The sequence below is a fragment of the Dendrobates tinctorius genome, unplaced genomic scaffold (genome assembly GCF_039654945.1).
Source record: "Dendrobates tinctorius isolate UK_male_01 unplaced genomic scaffold, ASM3965494v1 ptg000164l, whole genome shotgun sequence".
NCBI lineage: Eukaryota > Metazoa > Chordata > Amphibia > Anura > Dendrobatidae > Dendrobates > Dendrobates tinctorius.
Window position 1 is genome coordinate 3748669 of NW_027361831.1, and position 25579 is coordinate 3774247.

At 44.2% G+C, this 25579-nt stretch overlaps 1 protein-coding gene and 1 pseudogene across 1 annotated transcript in view; both read left to right on the top strand.

The window, feature by feature from the left end:
* Positions 1-1341: 1341 nt before the first annotated feature.
* LOC141052917 (uncharacterized) overlaps positions 1342-25579 on the top strand; it is a 190565-nt gene continuing 166327 nt past the window's right edge. Inside the window, 6 exon segments of the mRNA XM_073550242.1 lie at positions 1342-1375; positions 4664-4794; positions 4921-5100; positions 5184-5307; positions 5385-5482; positions 5678-5768. Coding sequence (XP_073406343.1) covers positions 4723-4794; positions 4921-5100; positions 5184-5307; positions 5385-5482; positions 5678-5768 — 565 coding nt within the window. The 5' untranslated portion in view covers positions 1342-1375; positions 4664-4722.
* On the top strand, positions 12961-14262 carry LOC141052962 (uncharacterized; annotated as a pseudogene).

Genomic DNA, 25579 nt, shown 5'->3' on the forward strand with positions numbered 1-25579 from the left:
CGTACACACGTGGCTCCGCTCCGTACACCTCGTACACACGTGGCTCCGCTCCGTACACCTCGTACACACACGGCTCCGCTCCGTACACCTCGTACACACACGGCTCCGCTCCGTACACCTCGTACACACACGGCTCTGCTCCGTACACCTCGTACACACACGGCTCCGCTCCGTACACCTCGCACACACATGGCTCCGCTCCGTACACCTCGCACACACATGGCTCCGCTCCGTACACACGCGGCTCCGCTCCATACACACACTGCTCCACTCCGTACACACACAGCTCTGCACTGTACACCTCGTACACACACGGCTCCGCTCCGTACACCTCGTACACACACGGCTCCGCTCCGTACACCTCGTACACCTCATACACACGCGGCTCTGCTCTGTACACACACTGCTCCGCTCGGTACACACACAGCTCCGCTACGTATACCTCGTACACACATGGCTCTGCTCCATACACCTCGTACACACACGACTCCACTCTGTACACTTCGTACACACGCGGCTCCGCTCCGTACACCTCGTACACACACGGCTCCGCTCCGTACACCTCGTACACACACGGCTCCGCTCCGTACACCTCGTACATATACGGCTCCGCTCAGTACACCTTGTACACACACGGCTCTGCTCCGTACACCTCGTACACACACGGCTCTGCTCTGTACACGCTGCTCTGCTCCGTACACCTCGTACACACACGAGTCTGCTCCGTACACCTCGTACACACACGGCTCCGCTACGTACACCTCGTACACACACGGCTCCGCTCCGTACACCTCGTACACACACGGCTCTGCTCCGTACACCTCGTACACACACGGCTCCGCTCCATACACCTCATACACACACGGCTCCGCTCCGTACACCTCGTACACACGTGGCTCCGCTCCGTACACCTCGTACACACGCGGCTCCGCTCCGTACACCTCGTACACACACGGCTCCGCTCCGTACACCTCGTACACACACGGCTCTGCTCCGTACACCTCGTACACACACGGCTCCGCTCCGTACACCTCGTACACACACGGCTCCGCTCCGTACACCTCGTACACACACGGCTCCGCTCCGTACACCTCGTACACACACGTGGCTCCGCTCCGTACACCTCGTACACACACGGCTCTGCTCCGTACACCTCGTACACACGCGGCTCTGCTACATCCACCCTGTAAACCCCTCCTGACCCCACACAGAAACTTCCCCTCATCCAGCACCATGACAACCAGCACAGCAGAGTCCTGCATACACTGAGGCCCTTGATCATGTGACCCCCTGACTCCTCCCCTCCTGTGACCTCATCCCAGGTCCTGTGCGCACAGAGCAGCCATATATGTGGAGTGCGGCTCTGCAGGTGGAGGTAGGTGCTGGAGATTCCCCATTACTGGGAAGAGCAGGGGGCAGTAACCCCTTCAGTGCTGGGACTATTTTGGTGCTTTTTTTGTTGCTACTAGGGATGAGCTAACCCAAACGGTAAAGTACATCGTACGCACTGGACACCTAATGTCCATTACCGAACACTGACTTTTTACTGTACATCTGTTTTCCTATTCGAGTTCGCCAGTCTAAGTGTTGGTTCACATTGCGTTTAACCAACCTGTTCAATGCATAGCGTTGGCGTCGCAACCGCGGACGCCAATAAGTACTACTGATTGCAGCGCGGCGACAGACACTGCTGCTGTACGACAATGCCCGGTAGCAGGCACACTGTCGGACGCTAGTACCGTGGATGATATGCACTGTGGCCTGTAGCGTGCCACTGACTGGCGCCGACTCTATCACTAGTTCCCTATCCACACACGTAATATCAGAGGGAGGGGAATCTTAATGAGTCATTTGCAAGTCCATGCATCCATCATCATTCACACAGGTAGCAACTAGAGTCCATACTAGCGCATGGCCGAGCGGCCATGCAAACCTTTTATAGCCAGGACCTTCCGGAAGCTTCCAAGATCCCTGAGATGGACCAACCAGATCTGGAGAAGGACCTGTGCAAGTGACTCCCGATCTCCAATGGGAGATCGTCTCGTGAGAATGCTCAGTTGAGCGACGGAAGGACTTGGCCTCTGGAGTGGTTTGCTGCTGAGCAGCCTGCATTGCTATTGCTGGCCCAGAGGTGGCAGCAACAGCCAGACCCACAGAGCTGGTCTGAGCAGAGCGTCGGGAACAACGGGGTTGCTGAGCAGGCTCCTCTGCGGTCGATGGAGAATGGGAGACCGCTGAATGCAAGGCTCTGGATTCCTGCTGTGCAGCTGCAAGAACCTAACAGCTACAAGCTGCCCCCCCGCAATATGTTATGACCCACTCCACCAGCTAAAAAATAAATGATCCTTTTTCCCCATTTTTGACACAGATACATATGTACCCGGCATATACCAGCGATCTCCTTGATCAGTTTCCAAAATTAGGATCTCGAATGGTTGGCAGGTACTATAGATGTATGAGGGGCTCTATCTTTCTGCCTCAAAAAAAAATATTTTTTTTTGCAGTTATTTGAAATATATGGAAGATGCCTTCTATAGGTCTTCATCAGTAATGGATAACTTTCTCTCGTGCTAAAACTGTGATTATTTTTATCCTTAAAAGCTTTTTTATAGACTTTTTTCAACAACCTTGTCACACTAGTCACTTTTTTCATGGCCACGCCGTGAGTCAGAGTGGTCAAGGATTCCAAGGTCATAAGCCAGGAGGGTACATCATAAACAGAAGGAAGAGACAAAAGCGTAGTCAGGTAGCGTTCCAAGGTCAGAGTACCGGGAAGATAACGGATCAGAGCTGAAGGGGTTAAACAGGTGGATGGTCAGAACGAAGTCCAAGGTCCGGCAACAGATCGAACATACAGAACTCAAAGCACAACAGAACAAACCTCACATGCTGAATGTTTGTCTGCCAGTGTTTTGGGAGACACAGCTCAGTTAAGAAGCATGGCCCTTAACTGGAATGATGAACATATGGAGACAGACGATGCCTCACAGTCTCAGATTGGATAGTCGAGCTGTCAATCAACACACTGACAGCTCAGCATGTCCCTCTACCAGACTGGATGGCCAAGCTGTCAGTCAAAGTACTGACAGCTTCAGCACACCCCTATACGAGATTGAACGGCTGAGCTGTCAGTAACTATATCCCAGACACCCTGAGGGGTGGAACCGTGACAAACCCTCATTAGTGGGATCATATAATATACAAGGATTTGATTGCTTATATGATACCCTGCACTACTATAGTGCAGGGTATCATCCCTGCCAGTCAGTGTTATACTAATGGCCCCATATATATGAGACTTTTGGCCAAACGATCTTGCAGACAGCTGTCTCTTCTGACTCCCCATATAAACAACTCAGCTGGGCTTTCCTGTGGTCTCTGTGAGAAAGTGGTGTGGGTTCTCTGGATCTGACTTCTGAGTCGGGGCTCCCTCTGGTGGTTACTGCGAGTAGTGGAGCTGACAGGGTTGACAGAAGTCTGCCACCTGACGACGATGATTGGAAATCAGGGGTTACTGACTGGGAGGATATAAGTGAGCAGGCTTCCCTCAGTTGCTGCTGGTGATTAGTTTCTTCCTGTGCATCTTGAGGTCTGCTGTCTCCTGCCTGATCCTGCATTTTTCAGTTAAGTTGTTCATTTGTGAGGGTTCAGCGTGCTCCCTGCTGGAGCTGTGCTGGACCCTGCTCCATATGTTACAGCTTGTGTCAGTTTGTTCAGTCCCCTGTTATATTAGTCTATTTTGCTTTGCTGCCAGTTCACGCCAGAATGCTGATATAGTGGGGGAGAGATCGTGAGACCTCAGTGTTTTTGTACATCAGATGTGTTGGATTTTTTAGGGTGTTTGCGTGATTGCAGACAATGTCTTTCCTTTCCTATCCTATCTAGACAGTTTGGGCCCCATCATTTGCTCATTCTATTTTCTGCCTGTGTTTGTGCCTCATCTTGTCTCACCAACAATATATGCCGGAGTAGAACCCCAAAGAAATAGATAGTATTTCTTTGGGGTTCTACTCCGGGGCAGTTTAGATTTCACCTTTCTTGCTTTAGGCTTAATTAGTTCTCCGGCTGTGCCGAGGCATCGTAGGTACGCTCCTCGGCTACTGTTAGTTGTGTTATTAGGATTAGGGGTCTGCAATCCACTAAGTGACCAACCTTTCTGGTCTCCTGGTGGCCTAGCCTATTCCTGCCATCCTCCTCGGTGACCTATTCAAAGCAGAAAGTCCTTGGCAGACTCCTCTAGAGAGCATCAGGGAGAACAAAAGAGATCAGCGTTTGAAATTCAAATGCCAGATCCTTATATCACCTGATAGCATCTGCAATTCCAGCTGACTTTATTCTAATGTGTATGGGAGCCTTAAAAGTTTTATTAAACAGAATGTTGTAAAATAATAAAAAATACCACCACTGTTTGGTCTCTAATTCCGGCTCAGTCCCAAAGAACTTATGATTCCTACAGACAATCAATTGGCCAAAATAGGTAATGATTGTGAGCATAGAGGAGGTGTCTTAGTCAAAAATTCAACTTATTTTCCAGTCCATATGAGACAAAAGAATACAACATCTGCACGTTCTATCTCCTGATACGTTTCCCCTGATTATCTTCAGTAATTGTTTTATTATATTGGATTATGATGTTACAACGACTCATCTTTTTCCCACTCAGATTCCTACAATATCGGATCCTCCCACTGGAGATCTTTTTTTCTGATTTACTCATCAAGGATGGACAGGGACATGATAACAGAGAGGATTTTACACCTCACCCTAGAGATCCTTTTCCAGCTTACTGGACAGGTGAGAAATTCTCATGTCACATTGCATCATTCTTCTCTATGGGAATAACAGAAGGACAGAACTGGAGAGGTGAGGACTCTGGAAATGTCTGTAGTGAGATTTATTAATGTGTCTCTCCATAACCAGGATTACACAGTAGTGAAGAAGACCTCTAGTGAGCGCTGTCAGGCCCATGTGTCTGAGGGATGGGGAAGACCTTTGAGCCCAATCACAGGGCCCCCACCTCACCCCCTGGTACATGAGAGCATCAATGACCAGAAGATCCTAGATCTCGCCTACAAGATGATTGAGCTGCTGACTGGAGAGGTGACACTGCTGGGAATGCTGGGACATTATACAGTAATGCTATGATGGGATCGGGGGGATGATGGTATCATTGTGTGTGTCAGGTTCCTATAAGGTGTCAGGATGTCGCCGTCTATTTCTCCATGGAGGAGTGGGAATATTTTGAAGGACACAAAGATCTTTACAATGACGTCATGATGGAGGTTCCCCAGACCCTCACATCACCAGGTAATAGACAGAACTAAATACGCGGCCTATAATTATCTGTTTGTAATGAATTCAGTCCCTGTATGTGTTTCCTCCAGTTCTATCCAGTAAGAGGACAACACCAGAGAGATGTCCCCGTCCTCTTCTTCCACAGGACTGTAAACAAGAAAATCCCGATGTTCCTCAGGATCATGAGGTAGATGGAGAGAAGGTGTCATGAGATCTCCCCTATGATGTGTAGACGGCTGTGAGGGTCTTGTGCTCATCCTTGTTTTATCCACCAGTATTATATGTTTTATACTTGTGTAATGAGAACGGAGGAGATGGCAGGATTAGAGCTGATCGTAGATGTGACTTCATCTGTCTGTGACTTTTGCAATATTTGTTTCAGGGTGAAGATCTGACCCATATTAATATTACAGAAACATATGTGAGGGGTGATGAGTGGTGTAAAGAGGAGATTTCTACAGATAACCAACCAGGTGAGTAGTAACCATTAAATGTAGAGAAGTCACAGATTCTTTTCATTCAATAGCTGACTCTTTATCAGTGGTCTTTTATGGTCATATTACAATTGAATGTTACCATTCTGCCACTAGACCACTACATGCTTCTCCATCCAAAACTGTTCCCATTAGTTTGAGCATTTATGTAAGAAGGTGCAGTGGAGTTATCCATTGTTGAATCTATGAGGCCAGAAAATAAAATCCCCCCTTATTAGTAGAGTAAATTAAATGTAATATTTTTTAATTCTAGTCAAATGTGAATTTCTGTACAATAACAGCAGAGTTTCACATTATCCTGACGTTTACGTTTCTGTGAGAAAAGAACTGTCTAACTTCAAAGTGGCTCACAATAAACTACATGAAAAAACGTTACACCTATGCAATGATATGTCTAAGCTTTGCATGGTTAATAGCTCTAATGACTCCATATCATGAATTTCATGTTATTTCTGATCCTAAGGAATGCCAATTACTGAAAGATCTCTCCTGAAACGAGGAGCACTAATACTTTTTCTACTTATCTAGTCAGGACTTACAGGAGCTCCAATGGTCCATCATAAATGACTGCATCTCCGGTTTAGTGCACTATGTTGAAAAGTTCTCTGTAAATGTCTAATATTTCTTAAAGAAACTCGTCTGACAAAAAATATTGTCCACTACGGTAGTTTGTATTGCTGAGGGCTACTATGTCAGATACTATAATTACCCAGAGATGTCACAGTTTTTGTCTACAGTAGTTATCACACAAGATCCTTTAATTTAAGTCTGCTGCATTTTCTGTTGCAGCCAGTTTTGTTCCTAACCAGGCCCCACATCTGACATGTGTCACTTTGTCAGACCATGTAATGTCACTGGTAAAGTACTGGAGGGAAGATATATTTCACTGAAGTTATTAGCTTCAGTGATTTGAAACCTAGAAGTTTCCTTCAGCGCACAATGTGTTGAGAGGGGTTAATTGGCCATTTTAAGGGTTGGGTTTTTGTGAACATCCATAGAGTGGGTGGGAGGTTGTTCATTATATCTCCACCCCAGGGTCTGGTCTGGGATATGAATAGCCAGCCTTTTGAGTCATTAGGTGTTTGGTAGGCCTGCAGATTGGATCTCCAGTGCTATGTGTCCTGACAAGGTAATTTAACCAGTGTATGTTTTTTTTTCCTGAACGGGCTGATCACCGTGACATAATGGATTGTGCTGTACATTATGTTTTGTTTTTCCTTAGGCCAGAAAGGTTTGGTTTTTGTTGCTACCTCTGAATTGGCTCATGCAGCACCCTCAATAAACCAGTGAGAGACTTAGAGACAGTTTTCCTTTGTTTAACTCCGTGTGCAGCCCAGTGAGCCAATCTATCACAGTAGTAATAACTTTAAAATGCTTAACCTGATTCAAGTGATTTTAAGATTGTTGGGTTTTGTTTCCGTAACACATTGTGCTTTTCGTTAGTGGTAATTTTAGCTTAATTGGTTTTGAATTTATTTATGGAAAAATCTGAAATTTTCCAATATTTTGAAGAATTAGAAAGTTCAAACATTGTTGTATTCCATTAAAATAAATAGTAATACCACGCAAAATATTGAATAAATAGCACTTATCGTATTTCTACTATATATCAACAGCATTTTTCAAGCATCCTTTTATATTTTTAGGACTTTAAAAGACTTAACCAATTATCATATGTTCAAAGAAATTTACAAAACCTATTTTATTCAATCCCCCATGACCGCACCACGAGAGAGGGGATCAGCCCTTCAAGGATAGGAAACCTACAGACATAAAAGGGCAGCACCTCTATCATGCATCAGTTGGTTTCCTGTCCTTGACAGGTGAACTTCTACAGACATATCTGTCGATGACGGAGTTATTCCCAGGCCCAGGCGGTCAGTTCAGGCAGCGGGGGTCCTTTGCCTCAGCCTGTGCAAGGTCCCTGAGAGCACCACAGTGGGTCCAGTGGGACTGCACGGTAGAGAGCGGAGCAGGTCAGCGGTATCCGGGTAGGAGTATCAGATTGGTATGGCCTGGAGCCTGCTGGCGGTGCCTTCAGGCAGTGGCTGCGGGTAGAGGCCCGCTCTGATGACACGTTCTGGGCGGGCCCTGGTGATGCATCCGAGGCGGGCCCTGGTTACACATCCGGGGTGGAACCTGGTGACGTGGCCCAAAGGCACCCTGGGTAACACGCATGGCCTGGTATTAGGTGGGACTCACCCGGAGGGATCAATTTCATACGAAAGCCTTACAGTGGGACGTCTTGCTTAATGACAGTTCTCTTAGGGAGTACCTGGAAGGTATAATATCTTTATCCCCATCCTCAATACGCCTTGCGTGGTGGCTGGATTTTTCTAATCTATCCTGGGGGGTTCCCTTGGTTAATCATATATCTCGAATAGTCCCTACTAGTGATGAGTGAGTAGCATTGTTGCATGGATGTCCCCGAGCATGCTTGGGTGATCTCCGAGTATTTTGGCGTGCTCGGAGATTTAGATTTTGTCATCTCAGCTGCATGATTTGAGGCTGAATACATGTGAGAATTCCCTAACAAACAGGCATTCCACACATGTATTCAAGCTGTCTAGCAGTCGCAAATCATGCAGCTGGTGCGATGAAAACTAAATCTCCGAGAACGCCCAAATACTCGGACATCACCCGAGCATGCTTGGGAAAACCCGAGCAACGAGTATACTGGCTCATCATTATTCACTACAGACGTCATTGTCCAAGGGATTTGGAGGGTGAAGGAATTAGGTAGCTCATCTAACCTAAAAGAACTGATGGTGGTGGAGTTGGCAATAAGAAGGCTCTTTATCCCTACAGGGTCATCATATCAGGATCCTCTCTGACAATCAGGTGACAGTGGCCTACATCATCCACCAAGGGGGGACCCTATTCACACTCTTAATGGAAGTGACAGATCGGATATTCAACATAGTGGAAAACCATTTTCTGTCATTAACTGCTCTTCATATAAGAGGAAGAGAGAACATCAGAGCAGACTTTTTGAGACGCAACCAACTCAGGAAGGGAGAGAGGGTGTTGAATCAGGCCATCTTCAGGCAATTGTGCAGATATGTGGGGGACCTGATATAGACCTCTTCACCACGAGGGGGAACAGGAAGGTAGATCAGTTCTGTTCTCTCAAACTCAGAGAAGATCCACTGGTGGTGGATGCCTTCCTTATCCGGTGGGACTTCAGTCTGATGTATGCCTTCCCTCCGTTAGCCCTGTTGTCATTGGTAGTAAGGAAGGTCAGAGAGGACAAGGCAAGGATTATTGCCCCTTTTGGCCCAATATGAGATAGTTTTCATGGCTCAGGACTATGTCAATCACCGACCAATGGGTATTGCCGGAGCTCCCAGATCTCCTCTCTCAAGGGCCAGTCTGCCATCCAAGCGAGTCCAGCCTACACCTGATGGCATGGAATTTGAGAGGGCACTGTTGAGGGAAAAAAGTTTTTCTCCTAATCTGGTAGCCACTCTACTAGAGAGCAGGAAAGTGGCCACAACCAAAATTTACGCCGAGGGGGGAGTCACAGTAGGTCGGATTTTGGTTTGGAGTTCCTACAAAAAGATCTTGAGATGGGACTATCCACTACCACTCTCAAAGTCTAAATAACAGCTCTTGGGGCTGTTTAGTTATCATCTGGCTTGGAATTATTGGGTAGCTAGGTTTATTATGGCATCAGCTAGATCTAGGCCCATATTTAAAACATGGATAACGCCATGGGACCTGAACCTAGTCCTAACAGCTATGACAGAATCACTGTTTGAGCCCATTGAGTCAGCCCTAATAAAGATTCTTTCCCTTAAAGCAGCCCTTCTTATAGCACTGATATCTGCCCGAAGGGTTAGTGATATTCAGTCCATTCCAGACTTCCACCATACACCTAGTTTTCTTGAAGCCAAATGAAATCTATCTTACCTACTAAAGGTAGCTTCTAAATGCCATAGTGTTGTGAATTTCCTGGCTCAGACTTCTGAGCCGAAGCTCCCCCTGCTCCCTCCGGTGGTTACTGGAGGTAGTGTAGCTTGCCAGATTGACAGAGGTCTGCCACCTGATGATGATGATGACGATTGGAGATCTGGGGTTACTGATTGGAGCATTTAAGTCTGAAGACTTCCTTCAATCCCTGCTGGTGATTGCTTTCCTGTGCATTCTGAGGTCTGATGTCTCCTGCCCTGATCCTGCATTGTTCAGCTAAGTGGTTCATTTGCTAATCCTTTGCATCTGATCTGGTTTTGTTTCTCTCTGCTTGTTGTGCGGGTTCAGCTTGCTCCTCTGGGGGCTGTGCTGGACCACTGCTCCATATGTTACAGCCTGTGTCAGTTTGTTCAGTCCCATGTTATATTGGTCTCTTTTGCTTTGCTTCCAGTTCATACCGGAGTGCTGATATAGTGGGGACGAAGTCGTGTGACTTCAGTATTTTTTTGTACATCAGACATGTTGGATTTTTCAGGGTTTTTGCGTGATTGCAGACAGTGTCTTTCCTTTCCTGTCTTTCCTTTCCTATCCTATCTAGTCAGTTTGGGCCCCATCATTTGCTCAGTCTATTTTTCTGCCTGCGTTTGTGTTTCATCTTGTCTCACCGACAATATATGTTTGGGGGCTATCTATTCCTTTTGGGGTCTGCTCCGGGGCAGTTTAGGTTTCACCTTTCTTGCTTTAGGCTTAGTTAGCTCTCCGGCTGTGCCAAGGCATCTAGGGCATCGTAGGTATGCTCCACGGCTACTGATAGTTGTGTGGATAGGATCAGGGGTCTGCAATCTGCTTAGTTACCAACCTCTCTGGTTTTCTGATGGCTTGACCTGTTCCTGCCATCCTCCTTGGTGACCCATTCATAACACCATAGGTTACAAGAGATTGTTCTTCCTTCCCAACCCTAAGAATCGGAAGGAGGAGAAGCTCCGTACACTAGCCATCAGGAGGTGCCTTTTAGAGTACATGTCATTTACTAATCCTTGGAAAAGGGATAATTCTTTATTCATGTCCTTCCAGGGTGCTAGGAAGGGACTTAAAATTTCAAAAGGCACTTTAGCTAGGTGGATCAAGGAGGCCATTTCGTTAGCTTATACGTCAAGTGGTAAGGCAGCGCTAGAAGGTCTGAGGGCTCACTCCACATGGGTAGCCTCCTGGGTGAAAAGATGGGTGGTTTCGATTGAGTAAATATGTAAGGCAGCTACATGGTCTTCTCCTTCCACTTTTTATAGGCATTATATGTTTGATATAGGTGACTCTTCCGACCTCGCATTTGGAAGAAGGGTGCTTCAGGCTGTGGTCCCTCCCTAAATTAATGGCAAATCTAATAAAGTCTTAGTTACTTAGTGGTAACAGGACTTTTTGGAGCCCATGACAGCACCCTTATATTCCCCCCTTCACGTGTGAGTGAGCACTTCTTCACTTGTACATAATCACTTTTGAGAAATTAGTTTCTGTTTGGATTGGCATATATTTTGTAATTAACCATAGGAAGTCCTCTCATGATCTGTAATCCAACTCATGCATGGGAGAGGTGCTGTCCTTTTATGTCTGTAGGTTTCCTGTCTTTGAAGGGTGGATCCCCTCTCTCGTGGGCTCTGAAAAATCCTGTTACCAGTAAGTAACTAAGACTTTTTGGGGACCAAATCGCATTTTGAGTTATTTTTAGTACCTATAGTGTAGAAAATTGCACTCTGCAGAGTATCATAAACCGTATTCAGGAAATGTACACCTAAAGGGTTATCACAATAAATATTGATGTAGCCCCATTTTTTTTTACATCTTACAGGGGGAAATTGAAAAAAATGGATACCACTAAATATTTTGCAGCTTCTCCTAAATAATAATAAATTTCATACTGCTTGGGCACATTACATGGCTCAGAAGGAAAGGCATGCCATTTGACACTGGGAATGCAGATTTTGCTTGAATAGTTGAGGAGCACCATTTGCAGATTACCTAAGGTGCTTCATCTTTAGGGTTAGTGACTATTTTTACTCCACAGGTTTTCTCTGGAAACTAGCATACAGTGGATGTTGCAGAACGAAAATTGCAAATATGCCATTTCAGTGCCCAATAAATGGTGCCCAGCTTGTGCTTCTGGGGCCACACACACTGTAAATGTTTAAGTGGGTTAATCTCGTTACTGCAGTGCTAAACATGAGGATGCTAACAGTCTTTGGGCGCACTGTAAAGGAGGTTTTACACATAGCGATATTGCTAGCAATATCGCTATAACGTCACTGATTTTGTGACGTTATAGCGATATTGCTAGCGATATCGCTATGTGTGATACTTACCAGCGACCGCCTCCCCCGCTGTTCATCGCTGATCGCGCGAGAATGTCCGGCTCCATTTCTCGTCGGGCGCTTCCTGCTGAGACTTCCTGCTGTGACGATGAGCGACGCGTGGACGCGGGCGGGAGGACGCAGGATCGCTGTGTGTGAATGGTAAGTATCGTGCGCTGCGTCGCTGCTGCATCGCTGTGAGATCTTTCTGTATGAAAGCTAACTAGCGATCATTTAGCGATGCACCAGCGATCCTGACCGGGTCGGATCGCTGGTGCATCGCTAAATGTAAAAGGGCCTTAAGGTTCAGGATCGAGGGGGACATTTGGCTTTGAGAATGCAGATTATCCTAAATTGGTTTACGGATGCAATGTTGCTTTTTCAAGGTCTACTAATAGATTTTTAACTGTTTTTGTCTTAGTAAATAATTTAGTTTTTCTACATAACTTACAATTTCTTTAGGAATTTTGAAATGTTATAAAAATATAATTCATCATAATTTATTTAAAAATAATCTTTATTCTTGGCAGATGACTTTATTAACGGGAGATCAGAGGGACAATTGGCATCTACAGTTTTTAAATCAGATGACCTTGATATCAATCAAGATATAACTGATGTCTATGCCACTATTCCAGATATACCGTCATCCTTTCACAGCAAAGATCTATCATTTGATCCTTTTAGACAGTTGCTATCTTTTGATTCATCACAGACGATTAAGAAAAATAAAATTCACAAAAGAGGAGTTAAATATCATTGTGCTCTGCTGAATGCAAACAAGCAATTTTCAAGTTTAGAATATGAACAAAATTTTTCCCTCACAACTTCTTGTGTTACACAACCAATAATTCACACAGAGGAGAAACGATTTTCTTCTTCAGAGTATGGGAAATATTGTAACCAGAAATTGGAGCATGTTAGACAAAAAAGAGTTCATGCAGGAGAGAAGCCATATTCATGTTCAGAATGTGGGAAATGTTTTGCACACAAATCACAATTTATTACACATCAGAGAACTCACACAGGGGAGAAACCTTTTTCATGTTCAGAATGTTTGAAATGTTTTGCAGATAAATCAAATCTTGTTAGACATCAGAGAAGTCACACAGGGGAGAAGCCATTTGAATGTTTAGAATGTGAGAAATATTTTGCAGATAAATCATATCTTGTTGCACATCAGAAAAGTCACTCAGGAGAGAAGCCATTTTCATGTTCAGAATGTGATAAATGTTTTACATTTAAATCACATTTAGTTACACATCTGAAAACTCACACAGGGGAGAAGCCATTTTCATGTTCGGAGTGTGGGAAATGTTTTGCAGATAAAGCCTATTTTGTTAAACATCAGAGAAGTCACACAGGGGAGAAGCCATTTTCATGTTCAGAATGTGAGAAATGTTTTGCAGATAAATCATATCTTATTTCACATCAGAGAAGTCACACAGGGGAGAAACCATTTTCATGTTCAGAATGTGGGAAATGTTTTGCATATAAATCAATTCTTGTTACTCATCAGAGACGTCACACAGGGGAGAAGCCATTTTCATGTTCAGAATGTGGGAAATGTTTTGCAAAGAAATCAAATTATTTTAGACACCAGAGAACTCACACAGAGTAGAAAAAATGTTCATGTTCAGAATGTCTGAAATATTTTATCAACAAAAGAAGACTTACTAAACACTAAATATCACACAAAGGGAAAAGTCATTCTTATACCTAGAAGTTAGAAACTGTTTTACTCGAAAACCATATTTTGTTGACCAAAAAGGAGAAATCATATTTTTTTTGACAAACTGTACAAAAAAACAGATAACAGAGAGTCAAGGTAACGACATATAAGTAAATGAGAAAACAAGTGAGAACTTACATTTGAATTACAATAAATAAAGTTACTAATATGCATCTTATCTAAAAAGCATATTGAATGCAATATTTCATCTGCTTTGAATATTTCTGTTCTGTTATATATGCACATATTCACTATATGGACAAGAGTATTGTTACACGTTTTTCTTAAACCTCCCAAAAAATACCCAACATTTCCTTCTCCCTCTTCTTCCTAACTCCCAATCTCAGCAATCTGCCATTCATCAATCTCTTTCAATCTAATCCACAATATCCATCTGTGAATAAATGTTTAACTTTTCTATAACACTATTGTTGGATCATCTGGTATGATCCATTCCAATTAAAATAAAATGTTTCTATCTCCCTTATCTCAATTTGTAATGCTGGGGTAAGATTATCTATACCACATATGTCAAACTCTGGCCTGCAGGCTCAGCATATTTGGCCCGTGATGCTTGGCCGGGCTGGTTTCTCGCTCGGGACCGCACTTTTTACTGTATCGGCATAACTAAATGAGGCTATTATACAGTATGGAGCACTGTCTGGTGCCCTCTATACTGTATGGAACATTATGTGGGGCCTGTTATACTGTATGTTGCATTCTATGGGGCCCATTATACTGTATGGAGGACTATGTGGTGCCTGTAATACTGTATGGAGGATTTGAGGGGCAGCCCTGTGTATCTTATTAATTCAGAGTCATAACCACCTGTCCAAGTCCAAGCAATTACAGCTGAACCTCCATCAATAATACAGGTAGAAAAACGACACTTATCATTGGTAGTTCCGACGCATTTACCCCTGCGTCATTCAGGGTTTATCAGGAGACCAGTGGGAGACTTCAATCTCCATATAGCCAGAAAAGGTGTTGGGTGCCCATTAATTATTAAGATACACAGGGCTACCATTCAAGTACTGTTATTTATATATAGAGTTTTCTTCCGTCTGGGGATTGGACCAGATGGAATGACGATTTCTAGAGCAATGACATTTTCTATGAAAAATACAGATACATTTTGATAAATTGATAGCTGAACATTATTCCGATTAATTGCCTCAGGATAGGTGCTTTAGTATTTCCTTTGGAAACTGTGCCAAGGTAACAGAGTCCTTTCACAGTCACTATCTATCTGTGTACGCCCTAGTTTTGATTATACTTGCATGGCAGGGTGTCATAAAGATATTAAAAATCTCTTAATCCACATCCATCCCCCTTCTTTTTTTCCTCACACCAGTTTACTTTAAGAGTAACAGAAGACCTGATACCAAACCCCTCTTCCCCCTCCCCGCTCCCATTTGCACAAGAAAACAGGAGCTAGCAATCTAAAGCTGCCTTTATATAAAATGGAAGTGTACAAAAAGATGTGAACCATCTATTAAAATGTATGGAGTCTTTTTTTATGCCCAGGTGACTGAATGAGGATGTACACTGCTCAAAAAAATAAAGGGAACACTTAAGCAACAGAATATAACGCCAAGTAAATCAAACTTCTGTGAAATCAAAATGTCCATAGTGCCCGTTGTCCACAGATGGGGGTTGTGCTCACAGCCCAACACCGTGCAGCCCTCCAAAGAAATGCCACCCCATACCATTACTGACCTACGGCCAAACCGGTCATGCTGAAGGATGTTGCAGGCAGCAGATCGCTCTCGACGGCGTCTCCAGACTCTGTCACGTGCTCAGTGTGAACCTGTTTTCATCTGTGAAGAGCACAGGGCGCCAGTGGCGAATTTGCCAATCCTGGTGTTCTGTGGCAAATGCCAAGCGTCCTGCACGGTGTTGGGCTGTGAGCACAACCCCCATCTGTCGACGTCGGGCACTCAGACCATCGTTTGTGCAGACACATGCACATTTGTGGCCTGCTGGAGGTCATTTTGCAGGACTCTGGCAGTGCTCCTCCTGTTCCTCCTTGCACAAAGGCGTGGGGTAGCTGTCCTGCTGCTGGGTTGTTGCACTCCTACGGTCCCCTCCATGTCTCCTGATGTACTGGCCTGTCTCCTGGTAGCGCCTCCAGCTTCTGGACACTACGCTGACAGACACAGCAGACCTTCTTGCCACAGCTCGCATTGATGTGCCATCCTGGATGAGCTGCACTACCTGAGCCATTTGTGTGGGTTATAGAGTCCGTTTCATGCTACCATGAGTGTGAAAGCACAACCAACATTCAAAATGACCAAAACATCAGCCAGAAAGCATTGGCACTGATATGTGGTCTGTGGTCCCCACCTGCAGAACCACTCTTTTATTGAGGGTGTCTTGATAATTGGCAATAATTTTCATCTGTTGTCTATTCCATTTGCACAACAGCATGTGAAATTGATTGTCAATCAGTGTTGCTTCCTAAGTGGACAGTTTGATTTCACAGAAGTTTGATTTACTTGGAGTTATATTTGTGATGGTTACGTGTGACTAGACACACCGCCTCCAGCAGGGCGAATTTCTCTTGACACACGTGACCCTGGATACACTGCCTCCAGTAGGGTGAATTTAAATAATATAACGTGCAGCCGGATACACCGCCTCCAGCAGGCGAATTTCAGAATTACACGTGTTTCTGGATACACTGCCTCCAGCAGGGCGAATTTAAATAATAAAGGGAAACACCAGGGAAACTGATACAATGGAGGGCCCTGCGATAGGGAACGGGGATGTGGAGACCTCCTGCACTCCCCTGAGTCAGTGTCTCTACACTCCTGACAGTCCCTATTCAGGTTCCGAACCTGGCACCGAGCAGGATACCTAAAAACCCTAGCACCCTGCACCTAGCCCTTTCTAATGAAATGGACGGTGCATAAACTATTCCCACCACTGCACTGAAACACACAAAAGGAAAGGTACAAACAGGGATAACACCACTTAGCTTTGCTCTGTTGCTCTTGCTCCCAGCAACAGAGTACAGCACCAGAATGCAGCTTTCCTCCAGAATAGCTGCTACTTCACCAAGCTTTGTCAGAGCTGGAAGGAACTCCTCTCTGTGGCTCCTTCAAACCAGGACTCTGACTGAGCTGCAAGGAACTCTCTCTAGCTCCTTCCTCCACCAAGGATGGTTGAAATGACCAATATCACCAACAGTGATTGCAACCACCTGACACTCTTTTATAGGTAGGAGCCAGAGCAATCACACTTGCTTCATAATCACGTGCACTAAACTTAAGTAACCAGAGTGCAATGACCCTAACGGCCACCGGGGCAAAACTAGAACTGAAACCACCACAGTGCAATGACCCTAATGACCACCGGGGGTAAAACTAACTTTAAGTACACAGCTTAAGGAAAAAAAAAAAAGGTTACAAGTGCTTTTATCTGTCGCAATCCAGCATAGATCATCACAATATTCTGTTGTTTAAGTGTTCCCTTTATTTTTTTGAGCAGTGTATATTGTGCATAGAGAAATAGTACAGATTGGAATATCTCACACCCTTTAGAAATAGCCATGGTCACCCAGCGAGCACATAAACAGGACAGTGGAAGCCCTTTTGTCTTCAAGAAATGCATGTTGGATTCAGGTTACACTGGTTTCCTGCAGGAGGAAATGTTACAGTAAGCCAGCTCAGACTGTATGTGTCCGAAAGAAAATATAGATTACGGGAATTTGTAGAAATTCGATATTAATGAGACATACATTTTCGGCGCCGGGGCTAACTATGGAAAAAGATAAATATTTTCTCATAACTATAACCCCTGCCAATACCCCCTAAATTCGTAGGGGCCAGATAACTGCCAGCAGTTATGCCATGTTTGGGCTCTGAGTAAAGATGAAATCTTGATTAAAAAATGTATCAATCTAGATCTTCTGCGATCGTCCGGTGAGGAGTTAAAGCATAAGTTGGGATTTCATAAAATCCTGAAAGACTGAGAACAGCCCACAACTCTGCCCACGTGGGGGCATCACGGAGAGAGTGTTTGGGTGGGACTCAGGCTGATAAGAGATCAAGGCGAATTATGATCTGGTTTCTGTAGAGACATGCACATCGTGTATGCATGAACCCCGTTTACTGAACGCTCTACTTCGGCTAAACCGAATCATCCCTGCTATCGGTGTAGTAAGTTCTCTTGTTAATCCCTTTTATTTTCTGTAACTGTGTATGCTGTATTGTTTTGCCAACTATGTAAAATCTTTTGTGTATTTTTCATAAACCCTGCCTCCCTTTGGTATATACATATATTCCATGTGTTGGAATCTGGACGTATATATACCATAAGTTCACTGTTAGTTTCCTGATAACTGACATGTTAGTGCAAATAGCCTGCAGCCTCCTCCGTTATTCGTTGGCTAATCTGTAATTGTCCAGACGATGGGGCAGCAGAAAGCTGTTCAACACAAAGATCACAGCGGGTGGTTCTGCTGGACTCCCGGCCTGTGATATTTGTGAATTTCTGTGATAAGATCTTGACACTGGGCTATATCTGTCCTAAACTATGTCATGCAAAGTCTGATATACATTTGTGTACTCTTTTTTCCATCCTTTTACTATCTGTACTGTGTCTGTTATTAGGAGAGGTTATACCTAGGGTTACAGGTGACACCGACTGAACTAGGTTGCCAACCTCCACTGCTAGGTAGGGCTAGATAAAAAGGGATTACTAGGGACTTGATAAGCCTGTCCATACCACTGCCTGGCCAACCGATACTAACCCTAACCATATTGCCCATATATATATTTTGTCTGCTGTGTGTTTCAAAATTGTAAATCTTTAATACTTTTAAAATATAAATAAAAGTTAATTTTTGGGGTCTATTTTTCTTTGGTTGTCTAGTTTATGAGGCACTATGTCCCATCTATGAACTGGTGTGTACTTCTGGGAGCAGAGAACACACAGCGGCTTAAAGCACAGTACTTCTACACGTAGGGGAGCAGAGTACACACAGCAGCTTTTTGATACAGTATTACCACAGTTGAGGGTGCAAAGTACACACAGCAGCTTTTTGGCAGAGTACTCCCACATATATATCGGTGCAGAGTACTCAAAGCGGCTTAAAGGCAAAGTACTCCCACAGACAGGGGTGCAGAGTACATGGCATGGCTATTTGGCATAGTACTCACACAGGCATTGGGGCAGAGTACACACAGAGGCTTAAAGGCACTTTACTCCCACAGGCAGGGGTGTAGAGTACATACAGCAGCATTTTTGAACAGTACTCCCACAGGCGCAGGGGGGGGGGAGTACACACAGCGGCTTTCTGGAAGACTGCTGTTAGGCGTCGGATTCCTGTGGCTACACAGCAGGAGTCCAGAGCCTCACATACTGCTTCGCAGCAAGTTACTCCTGAGACTAAGTCCCTCTGCCGCTCCTCTGAGCATGCTCATGCGACGATCTCCCATTGGAGGTCGGGAGTCATGTGCTCAGGTCCTTCTCCTGATCTGATTGGTCCATCTCAGAGATCTTGATGGTACCGGCAGCGCACGGCTATAAAAGGGCCGCATGGCCGTTCGGCCATGCACTAGTATAGGCTATTCTTGCTAGATGTGTGAATGGTCATGGATGTATGATTCTGGTGACTGACTCATTAAGATTCCCCTCCCTCTGATATTACGCATGTGGATAGGGAACTATAGTTAGAGTCCGCACCAATCAGTGGCAAGCCATAGGCCACTGTGCACACCGCACCTCTACACTAGCGTCCGGTGGTGTCATGTCTCTCAAGGCACCATCGCTTAGCGGCTGTGTCTGCCGCCACGCTGCATGTAGCAGCACTTACTGGCGTCCGCAGCAGCAACGTCGCACGCACAGTAGGTCTAGACGGACACCGCTCCCTGTCTTGGAACCGTGTCCTGTGACTAGATACCGTGCGTGCAATTTCACTGAGTCTGGTGAAGTCTAACTGGCTCAGTGTATACTTGTATGTTTTTGTTACAGCGCCTCTGTGAGTTTAACAGAGCCCGCTCTGCGCTCTTCAGGTGACGTTGAACCCGAGCGCATTATACCGCCATATAGTGCGTCTGCCATTGTTTAGCAGCGGTTTTAACACCTACTGCACGGTGGAGCCTGAGCGGCGAGCGCACTTATTCATTTATTTAGTGCATTCCGCCGTTCCTAACAGCTGCGCTACCTAACACTGTCCCTCACTCCAGCTACGTCCTCTTCCTCCATTAATCAGAGCATAATGGTAGCAGCACTCATGACCCAGCCTTTATAGAGGCCATGTCACTTGCTGCGCTTGCTAATCACAGCCATGCCAGTACTTGGCATGGCTGTGATGGCAGAGGAAGTGCCCACAGCCTAAAAGCTTGTTGATTGGTTGCACTGCAGCCTTTCAACAAGCTTTATTAGTTTGACGAACCTGAAACAGGAAAACGAATGTATAGTCCATGTTCGGGCTCTAGGACCTAGGTATCTGGTACAAACCCCAAACTTTACAGTTCGAACTTGCTCATCCCTACTCAGAAGGAAATAGATATCTGGCCATTGGAAAGTAGATTTTGCTGGAATACACTGTGTTCCAAATTATTATGCAAAAAATATTTCCTCATATTTTCTCTAAATTACCTATATGAATTGCAGTCATTGTTATTTTCCAGTGATCTAATATTTTAGTATAATTGCAATGTTTTTGAACAAACTGCCTATGAAAACAGTATATTTTTAAAAATAAGAAACACTCAAAATGCATGTTCCAAATTATTATGCACAGCAGAGTTTTCAACCTTTTTATTTTTATTTTGAACAAAAAAATGGTCAATTGTGAAATTATAAGCATTATCAGCTTATTACAAAATGAAATCAAACAGTTTTCAAGTCAAAACTTTATTCTAGGTGATGTTACATTTGCACATAGGACCCCTTGTTCGAAAGAAGCTTCTGAACTCTCTCGTCCATTGAATTTGTCAGTTTTTGGATGGTTTGTGCTTCAATTGTTTTGCATGTGGACAGAATACCCTCCCAGAGCTGTTGCTTAGATGTGAGCTGCCTCCCGCCATCATAGACACTCCTTTTGATGATGCTTCAGAGGTTCTCAATGGGGTTGAGGTCAGGGGAAGATGGTGGCCACACCATAAGTTTGTCCTCTTTTATGCCCATAGCAGCCAGAGATGCAGATGTGTTATTTGTAGCATGAGACGGTGCATTATCATGCATGAAAATGATCTTGCTGCGGAAAGCACGGTTCTTCCTCTTGAACCATGGCAGGAAGTGCTGTTTTAGAAACTCCACATAGAATCATAGAATCATAGAGTTGGAAGGGACCTCCTGGGCCATCTGGTCCAACCCCCTGCTCAAAGCAGGATTCGCTAAATCATCCCAGTCAGATGTCTGTCCAGCCTCTGTTTGAAGACTTCCATTGAAGGAGAACTCACCACTTCTCGTGGCAGCCTGTTCCACTCATTGATCACTCTAACTGTCAAAAAGTTTTTTCTAATATCTAATCTGTGTCTCCTCCCTTTCAGTTTCATCCCATTGCTTCTAGTCTTTCCTTGTGCAAATGAGAATAAAGTTGATCCTTCTACAATGTGACAGCCCTTTAGATATTTGTAGACAGCTATTAAGTCTCCTCTCAGTCTTCTCTTTTGCAAACTAAACATTCCCAAATCCTGCAACCTTTCCTCATAAGACAGGGTTTGCAGACCGGTCACCATTCTGGTCGCTCTTTTCTGAACTTGCTCCAGTTTGTTGATGTCTTTTTTAAAATGTGGTGCCCAAAACTGGACACAATATTCCAGATGAGGTCTGACCAAAGAGGAGTAGAGGGAAATAATGACTTCACGTGATCTAGACTGTATGCTTCTGTTAATACATCCTAGAATTGCATTTGCCTTTTTTGCTGCTGCATCACACTGTTGACTCATATTCAGTCTGTGATCTATTAGTATACCCAAGTCTTTTTCACATGTGCTATCACTTAGCCCTATTCCTCCCATTCTATATATGCTTTTTTCATTTTTATTGCCCAGATGTAGTACTTTGCACTTCTCCCTGTTAAAAACCATTCTGTTAGTTGCTGCCCACTTCTCCAGTTTATTTAAATCTTTTTGAATCCTCTCTCTCTCTTCTCTAGTATTAGCTATCCCTCCTAACTTTGTGTCATCAGCAAATTTAATCAGTTTACCCTCAATTCCTTCATCTAAATCGTTGATGAAGATGTTGAACAATACAGGGCCCAGGACAGAGCCCTGTGGTACCCCACTTGAGACATTCTTCCAACTGGATGTGCAGCCATTTACGACCACTCTTTGGGTCCGATCGCTAAGCCAGTTATGAATCCACCTAACAGTTGCCTTGTCCATTCCATACTTAGTCATTTTTTCAATAAGGATTGTATGAGAGACTTTGTCAAATGCTTTGCTGAAGTCAAGGTATACTATATCTACAGCATTTCCTTGATCCACCCAATCAGTGATACCATCATAGAAGGAAATTAAGTTATTCTGACATGACTTATTAGTTACAAACCCATGCTGACTCTGTTTAATCACTTCATTCTTATCCAGGTATTGACATACATGTTGTTTAATAATTTGTTCAAAGATCTTTCCTGGTATAGAAGTCAGACTCACCGGCCTATAGTTGCCTGGGTCCACCTTCTTCCCCTTTTTGAAGATAGGAACAACATTTGCTCTTCTCCAGTCTTCTGGCACTTCTCCTGTTCTCCAAGTATTTTCAAAGATTATGGAGAGGGGTTCAAAAATTTCTTCTGCTATCTCCTTCAGTACTCTGGGGTGTAATTCATCTGGACCTGGAGACTTGAATTCATTTAGGTTAGCTAAGTGTTTCCTCACTATCTTTCTGTTTATAGATATCCTGGATTCTTCTATTCCCTTAATAGGACAGTGAATAACAGTTGATGTTACATTTCCTTTCTGAGAGAAAACAGATGCAAAATAGGAATTTAAAAGTTCAGCCTTCTCAACATCCTGTCTTACCATTTCATCATTTTCATCCTGTAAAAATCCTATAGCATCTTTGACTTTTCTTTTACTTTTGACATATCCCCAAAATCCTTTATTATTGCTTTTGACATCTCTTGCAAGCCTCAATTCATTTTCAGCTTTAGGTAATCTGATTTGTGCCCTGCAGGTTCTGCAGACAGCATTATATTCTTCTTTAGATATGCCTCCCTCTTTCCATTTTATAAACATTTTTTTCTTCCTTTTTAGCATGTGCTTAAGTTCTGTGTTCATCCATCCTGGTTTCCTTAAATGCTTCCTATTCTTCCCTCTTTTCGGAATTGTTAACAACTGTGCTTTGAGAATTTCATTTTTCAAGATTTCCCATCCTTCCTGGACATTTTTGTCTTTAAGGATATCCAGCCATTGGATCCCTCCAATTCTCTTTCTGAAACCCTTAAAATCTGCCTTTCTGAAATCTAACCTTGACGTCTGAGTCTTCACAGGTCTTCCGCCTCTAGTTATCCAAAATTCTAAAATAGCATGGTCGCTACCTCCTAGGGTCCCAGCCACTTTTACCTCCTCAACCATTTCCTCCCTGTTTATAAGGATTAGATCCAAGGTAGCAGTTCCCCTTGTTTTCTCCCCTACCTTTTGGAAGATAAAGTTGTCAGCAAGAGAGGATAAGAATTTCCTTGACCTGTTAGTTTTGCCTGAGAGAGATTCCCAACAAATGTCTGGATAGTTGAAATCTCCCATGACAACTATGTCATATTTTTTGGAGAACTTGGCCATTTGATGCATAAAGAGTTCATCCAGCTTGCACAGGTGGCCTGTAGTAAATGCCTACAATGGTGTCCTTTCCATTGTTCTGTCCTTGTATTCTTACCCAAACAGTTTCCACAGAACTCCCAGCTTCAATCTCTGTGCAGATATACGCGTTTCTAACATACAATGCGACACCCCCTCCTCGTTTATCAAGTCTGTTTCTTGCAAATAAGTTGTATCCTTCTAGTCTTGTATTCCAATCATGTGTATTGTCCCACCAAGTTTCAGTGATTCCAATGACATCATATTTCTTTTCCTGTGTTAGTAGTTCCAATTCTCCTTGTTTGTTGCCCATGCTTTGTGCATTAGTATAGAAACATTTTAGTTTGTGATTGGTTTCTCTTTCTCCAATATTTTTATTAATTAAATTCTTTAGTCTTTGTTCTTTCTTTCCACTTCTAATAGCAGAGTTCTCAATAGCATTTGTCAGGTGTATGGCTTTTTCTGGTCTTTTGCTTCCCTTCCCATGTTGTTCTAGTTTAAAGCTCTCTTTACAAGTGTAGCAAGGCGACTTCCAAATACATGCTTTCCAGTCTTCGTAAGGTGCACCCCATCTCTAGCAAGTAGTCCATCGTATAAGTAGTTCACTCCGTGATCCAGAAATCCAAATCGTTGCTGACGGCACCATCGACGTAGCCAGTTGTTCACCTGCAGAATCTTATTCCACCTCCTTGTTCCATAGCCATCCACTGGGAGGATGGAAGAGAAGACCACTTGCGCTCCCAGTTCTTTCACTTTCTTGCCTAAGTCTTCAAAGTCTCTGCAGATGGTTTCCAGGTCGTTTCTTGCGGTGTCATTTGACCCCACATGTAGTAGCAGGAATGGGTAGTCATCTGTAGGTCTGAAGAGTCCTGATATCCTGTCAGACACATCTTTAATTTTTGCACCTGGAAGACAGCACATTTCTCTTGAAGTTATATCCGGTCTGCAGATAGCGGCCTCTGTTCCTCTCAACAGGGAATCCCCCATGACCACCACTCTCCGTTTCTTCTTCACAACATTTTTCTTTCTCCATCCAGGAGGACTCTGAAGGGGTACAAGGTTGCTGTTTGTTGGCAAAGTCTTATCCTGATGTATTTCTTCATCGTTTTCCTGCGTGAGAGCCTGGTACTGGTTTCTGAGCAGTATGGGTGCTGACTGCCTCCTGATCCTCCTGCTTCTCTGGGTCATATGTCTCCATTCCTCTGTTTCTTCAGGTGCACTTCGAATTTCTTCTCTTTTTGTAACATGAAGAGATAATTCTGCTCTGTCCAAGAACTCTTCACCTTCCTTAATGATCTTCAACGTAGCTAACCTCTCTTCGAGATTTTGCAACTTTTCATCCAACAGGGACACAAGCTTGCATTTGTGGCATGTGAAGTTTGGCTTTTCCACTGGTAAATCTGTGAACATGTAGCAAGAAATGCAGCTCACCAAATGGCTCGTGGCCTCTTCCATCTTGAGATTTCTTAAAAACGATGAAAGATGAGCCAAAATTCGCGCGCCGACAGGCGCGCCGGTTTTCCGATTTCCTCTTTTCAGCTGCAACGGCCAAAACCCAGTGATCGTTGAGCTCGCGGAGACTCTTCACTTATCCCAGAAGGCACTGGGAATATGCAAATGATCTCCTCAAGACTCTTCCCCTGGTTTTCCGATTTCCTCTTTTCAGCTGCAACGGCCAAAACCCAGGGATCGTTGAGCTCCCGGAGACTCTTCACTTGTCCCAGAAGGCACTGGGAAAATGCAAATGATCTCCTCAAGACTCTTCCCCTGGTTTTGAGCACATAGATTATGGAGTTCATCTTTACCCCTTCAGGGATCCTAAAGGGGCCGACAATCTCTCTCCCCATAATTCCAGCCCAAAACATTACTCCACTTCCTCCTTGTTGGCGCCTTAGCCGTGTTTTCATGGGGTGTCCATCAACCAGCCATCCTCCACTCCATCCATCTGGACCATCGAGCGTTGCACGGCACTCATCGGTGAACAAAACAGTTTGGAAGTCAGTCTTCATGTATCATTTGGCCCACTGGAGCCGTTTCTGCTTGTGTGCAGTG